General features: G+C 36.2%; 1 protein-coding gene across 1 annotated transcript; it reads left to right on the top strand.

The window, feature by feature from the left end:
* Window positions 1-462: 462 nt before the first annotated feature.
* On the top strand, window positions 463-5,124 carry LOC114539016 (tetratricopeptide repeat protein 28-like; the record flags this gene model as incomplete). Its single annotated transcript, XM_028559854.1, has 1 exon — window positions 463-5,124. A coding segment is annotated over one exon (4,662 nt), but the record flags the coding sequence as incomplete, so codon positions are not given.
* Window positions 5,125-6,045: the final 921 nt, after the last annotated feature.

Genomic DNA, 6,045 nt, shown 5'->3' with positions numbered 1-6,045 from the left:
AACAATAACACCTCAAAATTCGATTGTGTCAACAAAGGAGATACTCTTCCATGCGCGGTATATACATTAATTAACCTCTTCTAATAAGTTTTTTTCAACACCAGTTAAGTCCTATTTTTGGGACGTAAACAAAGGCTCTCTCTTAGAAATGAACGTATACTAATGCAGTAACTTATATTATTGTTTATTTAAAAGCTAAACAAAGGATTGTCCCAAAAACAGCCCTATGGTGCATTTTCAATATCACTATTACCAGTCCGATTATTACTGTTACAAGTGTCGATATAACAATAACACCTCAAAATTCGATTGTGTCAACAAAGGAAATACTCTTCCATGCGCGGTATATACATTAATTAACCTCTTCTAATAAGTTTTTATATAATTTTGTTTAAGGTCTGAAGTAAAGATAGAGACACTTGAGAAGGTAAGATAATGGATTCGAAATCTTTAAAATCTCTCACGGCAAACAATGATTCCTTAGAAAAAGCAAACATCAATCTCAACTTAGGTGATACCCATTTTAGATTAGCAGAGTATAAAAAGGCTATTACCTATTACATTAAATATAGGGAAATTTGCACTGAAATTGGCAATTTTCAAGGGTTAGCAACTGCCTGTGAGAAACTGGGTTCTGCCTGTTTACATCTAGAGCAGCATGAGGAGGCTATCGAGTATTTTGCAACAAGCTTAGAAATTTCCATTCAATTTGACAATCACTCAGGAGTGGCGACTAACAATGGCAATTTAGGCACTGCCTATCATAGTTTAGGAGAGCATGAAAAAGCTATTGACTATTTCAAAAAAGGTTTGGAAATCAGTGCTGCTATTGGCGACAAGTCAGAAATGGCAAAAATTAATGGCAAATTGGGCAGTGTTTACCTTAGTTTAGGAGAATATGAGAAAGCTATTGACTATTTCAAAAATGGTTTAGAAATGAATATTGCCATTGGCGATAAGTCAGGAATGGCCGATAACAATGGCTATTTGGGGAATGTTTATCTTAGATTAGGAGAATACGTAAAATCCGTTGGCTATTTAAAAGAAGGTTTAGAATTGAGTACTGTTATTGGTGATAAGCCAGGTATAGCAAGTAAAAATGGCAATTTGGGTAATGCCTACCTTTGTTTGGGAGAATATGAGAAGGCTATAGCCTATTTTAACAAAGGTTTAGAAATTAGAATCGCTATTGGCGATAAATCAGGTATAGCAACTATAAATGGCAATGTGGGCAATGTTTACCTTATGTTAGGAGAATATGAGAAAGCAATTGACTATTTTACAAAGAGTATAGAAATGCGAACTGCTATCGGCCATAAATCAGGAATAGAAATTAACTATGGCAGTTTAGGCAATGCTTACCTTAGATTAGGAGAATATGAGAAAGCCATTAGCTATTTCAGAAAAGGTTTAGAAATGAGTACTGCTAATGGCAATAAGTCAGGAATGGCAGCTAACAATGGCAATTTGGGTAATGCCTACCTCTATTTAGGAAAATATGAGGAAGCCATTGAGTGTTATAGGAAAGGTTTAGAAATGAGTACTGCTATAGGCGATAAGTCAGGAATAGCGACTAAGAATGCGAATTTGGGCAATGCCTACCTTACTTTAGGCGAATATGAGAAGTCCATTGACTATTTCAAAATAGGTTTGGAAATTAGTACAGCTATTGGTTATAAGTCAGGAATTGCAACTAACAATAGCAATTTGGGCATGGCCTTCCATAGTTTAGGACAATACGAAAAAGCCATTGACTATTTCAAAAAAGGTTTAGAGATGAGTACTGTTATTGGCGATAAATTAGGAATCGCAAGTAACAATAGCAATTTTGGTGATGTCTACCATAGTTTAGGAGAATATGAAAAAGCCATGGAATATTTCAAAAAAGCTTTAGAAATGAGTATCGCTATTGGCTATAAGTCAGGAACAGCAACTAACAATGCCAAATTAGGCATGACCTACCTTCGTTTGCGAGAATATACCAAGGCCATTGACTATTGCAAAAAAGGTTTAGAAACGAGTACTGCTATTGGTGAAAACTTAGAAATAGCAAGAAGCAGTGGATTGTTAGGTAATGCCTACCTCAATTCAGGAGAGTATGAGAAAGCTATTGACTATTTCAAAAAGGGTTTAGCAATGAGTACTGCTTTTAGCGATAAGTCAGGAATAGCGAGCAACAATTGCAATTTAGGAATTGCTTATCTTGAATTAGGAGAATGCGCGAAAGCCATTCGCTATTGCACAAAAGGTTTAGAAATAAGTGCAGCTATTGGCGATAAGTCAGGATTAGCAAATAACAATGCCAATTTGGGTAATGTCTACCTTAAATTAGGAGAATATGAGAAAGCTATTGACTATTTTAAAAAAAGTTTAGAGCTGAGTACTGATATTGGCCAGACGCGTGCAGTTGCCTCTAACAATGGCAATTTAGGCAATGCCTACCTTAGCCTTGGAGATTATGAAAAAGCCATTCACTCTTTCAAAACTAGTTTAGAAATGAGTACTGTCATTGGTGACAAGTTAGGAATAGAAAATAATTATTGCAGCTTAGGTCTTGCTTATCTTGAATTAGGAGATTATGAGAAATCCATTCAATATAGCAGAAAAGGTTTAGAAATTAGTACTTCTATTGGTGACAAGGCAGGAATAGCAAAAAACACTGGTAATTTGGCAAATGCCTACCTTAGTTTAGGAGACTATGTGAAAGCTATTGACTATTGCGAAAAAGGCTTGGAATTGAGTCATGCTATAGGCAATAAGACAGGAATAGCGATTGGGAATGGCAATTTGGGCAATACTTACCTTAGCTTCGGAGAGTATGAGAAAGCTATTGACTATTACAAAAAGGGTTTAGAAATGAGTACGGCTATAGGGGATAAGTCAGGCATAGCAATAAACAATGTCAATTTGGGCATCGCCTACCGTTGTTTGGGAGAATACGTGAAAGCTATTGATTACTTCGAAAAAGGTTTGGAAATAAGTACTAATATTGGCGATAAATCAGGAATCGCAAGTGCGAATGCCGGTTTGGGCAGTACTTATAGATGCTTGGGAGAATATGAAAAAGCTATTGATTATCAAAAAAAGTGTTTAGAAATTAGTACCGCTATTGGCGATCAGTTAAAAATAGCAATGGTCAATAACAATATGAGCAATGTTTATAGAAGTTTAAGACAATATGAAAAATCCATTGACTGTTCCAAAAAAAGTTTAGAAATGAGTACTGCCATTGGCAATAAGTCAGCAATAGCACATAGCAATTGCGATTTGGGCAATGATTATTACCTTAGCTTTGGAGAATACGAGAAAGCTATTGACTATTACAGAAAGGCATTAGATATTAACACTGCTATTAGCGATAAATCTGGAATAGCAACTCAGAATGGCAATCTGGGCAATGCCTACCTTCGTTTAGGAGAATATGAGAAAGCCATTGACTATTACAAGAAAGTTTTAGAAATAAGCATCGCCATTAATGATCCGTCACTCTTAGCAATTAGTAATAAGAATTTGGGAGCTGTACATCAATGTTTAGGTCAGCATGAAACAGCAGTATTATGTTTCATGGAATCTATCAGCATCTTTGACAAAATATTTTTAAACTCAGTACCAGACAAAAATAAGTTGTCATTCACCAAACAATACTTTACCGCCCATGTAATGAACATGAGTTGTTTTATTTCTCTTGGGCGCATTGAATCTGCATTATTAGTCATTGATCTTGGAAGGGCTAAAGAACTTCATTGCTCCATTGAAAGAAAAAAGAAATTTTTGAATGCAAAAATGTTCGATTATGCAAATTCGGGATGGAAGAGAATCAAGAATAGTGAAGAACGGGTAGAAATCGAAGAATTACAGAGCATCCTCCAGGTAAGCAGCAACGATACTTCCATTATAGTATTTGCTTTCGATTTGCCAGGTTTTCTCAATGTTTGGGTGTTGAATGAAGAAGTAATCTTTAGAGTATCAAAATCAGAAGCACGATTGGAAACATTTGTGCAACTGATAAGTGAATTGTTCAGAATGGTGAATGTGAATGTTAATCGGGATTCTTCGTTTTTCGAACTCGATTCAGTGGCCAGTATTGATGAAAAATCGATTCTTCCTTTGGACGTTTTTAAAGAAAAATCTCCGTCTAAAAATCTTTTTAAGAAGCCTGCTGTTGGGCATGATGATTTAAACCAAGACGGTATTTTGAAAACATTGTTCAAACTGCTTCTTGAACCTGTAAGCGATGTGATTAAAGGCAATAAGCTTATAGTTGTTCCTGACAAGCAATTGTTTTTTGCCCCATTTTCATCATTGATTGATAAAAATGGTTGTCATTTATCCCACAGTTACAGCATTCAAGTTACGCCATCATTACACACTCTAAGGTTTAGCATTGAACGCTCTCAAGATTTGGGCCTTGGCTTTGCGTTGTTTGTTGGTAATCCAACTGTTGGAACGGTTTCCTTAAATGGAAAAGAATTTTCACCCCCTGCCCTTCCAAATGCTGCTAGAGAAGTTGAATGTCTTTCAAAGCTCTTCAATGCAAGACCCTTAGTGGGGCGTGAAGCTAGAAAACAGGTTGTACTTGGTCTTTTATCTGGGGCTAGCATAATCCACATCGCTGCTCACGGTGAACAACTTCGAGGTGAAATAATGCTTTCCCCTAACGTTTCCTCGACTCGGCCAACTTCGACTCTTCCTTATCCAGACGACTACCTTCTCTCACAGAAAGATATTGTAAATACTTCTTTGCTAGCTAGCTTAGTAGTTTTATGCTGTTGCCATACCGGGCAAGGTGAGATTTCTTCCGAAGGTGTCATAGGTATTGCTCGGGCATTTATTGCAGCTGGGGCTCGCACTGTTCTCGCCACACTATGGCCCATTAGTGATGATGCCACGAAAGAGTTTATGGAAGTATTTTATGGTGAGTTGTGCCAGGAAACATCGGTTTGTGAAGCCTTAAGAAAGACAAAGAATCTCTTCCAAAAACACCAAATCCAGGCATATCGGTCTTACACAATCTGGGCCCCATTTACCATCTACGGGGAGGACGTTGTTTTTCAGAAACATGACATCGAAAATATCAGAGATAAATCACGTGACATGTTCTCTGGTTTTGTTGTATTACCCTAAAGTTTGTAAGTATAATAATCATATAGCTTTGTTTAATCAGTATCGGATTTGATATATTCTGTTATTTAAATCAATATAAGTAGACATTTCCTCTCTTCAAAGTGTGATAGTGCGTTGGACGAAATACGATTGGTATGCAGTGTTGCAGTTATCGCCAAGGCGTTAGTATATATCAATTTCAATTCCAATTGTGATTTAAGAATTCCCTATCCCCATTATTTGCCTACTTATTCGCTGGTCCCAAGAAGGGGAGTATCATTTTCTTGCAAGTGGCTTGAACCAGGCTTTCATCCCTTCGTTTTTGAGGTATCGGGCCAGTCAGGATTAGAACATTAACCATTTAACCTGCTTACTTCTCTTTCTTACTTCTCTTACTGCTTACTTCTCTAATTCCCAATATGCAAGTAAATTATAGGTAGGATATCATTTCAGTGTTAAAACAATACGCTATAGCAAGCAGATATTCTATTATTTTTTTCCACTAATCATGGTTTACATCAAATAGTTATACTTTGAGAAAAAGGGGGGTGGCTGCCTGTATGAAATTTTCACTGATGGAAGCAGCACTTTATTTGACTTTGCAGATTAAACTTTTTGTGCAAGCATAGACATAGTAAAAAAATTCACTTGGAGAAAAACAATTGCAAGCTAACACCGTCCTGTTCAACGTTTCCGAGATATATTTTGGTACATGTATGTGCATGTAGCAAATTATATCTGCAAAAGTTGACCTTCAATATTATAAGTTTACGAAATTCCAGATTTTTTCTTACGATAACACAAATATTTAATTCATGTGCGGCAGCTTCGAATGTTAAGAAATTTTAAGCAAACGTAATTTAGTAAAAAACCTAAAATTAATTATCAATTGATTTAAAACTGAACAAATCCTCCATAGTAGAACCAATATACCAATAGCTC

This window comes from Dendronephthya gigantea, unplaced genomic scaffold, assembly GCF_004324835.1.
Source record: "Dendronephthya gigantea isolate DGI-Jeju-01 unplaced genomic scaffold, DenGig_1.0 000194F, whole genome shotgun sequence".
In the NCBI taxonomy this organism is placed as follows: domain Eukaryota; kingdom Metazoa; phylum Cnidaria; class Anthozoa; order Malacalcyonacea; family Nephtheidae; genus Dendronephthya; species Dendronephthya gigantea.
This window is presented reverse-complemented; position numbering and strand designations above follow the sequence as displayed.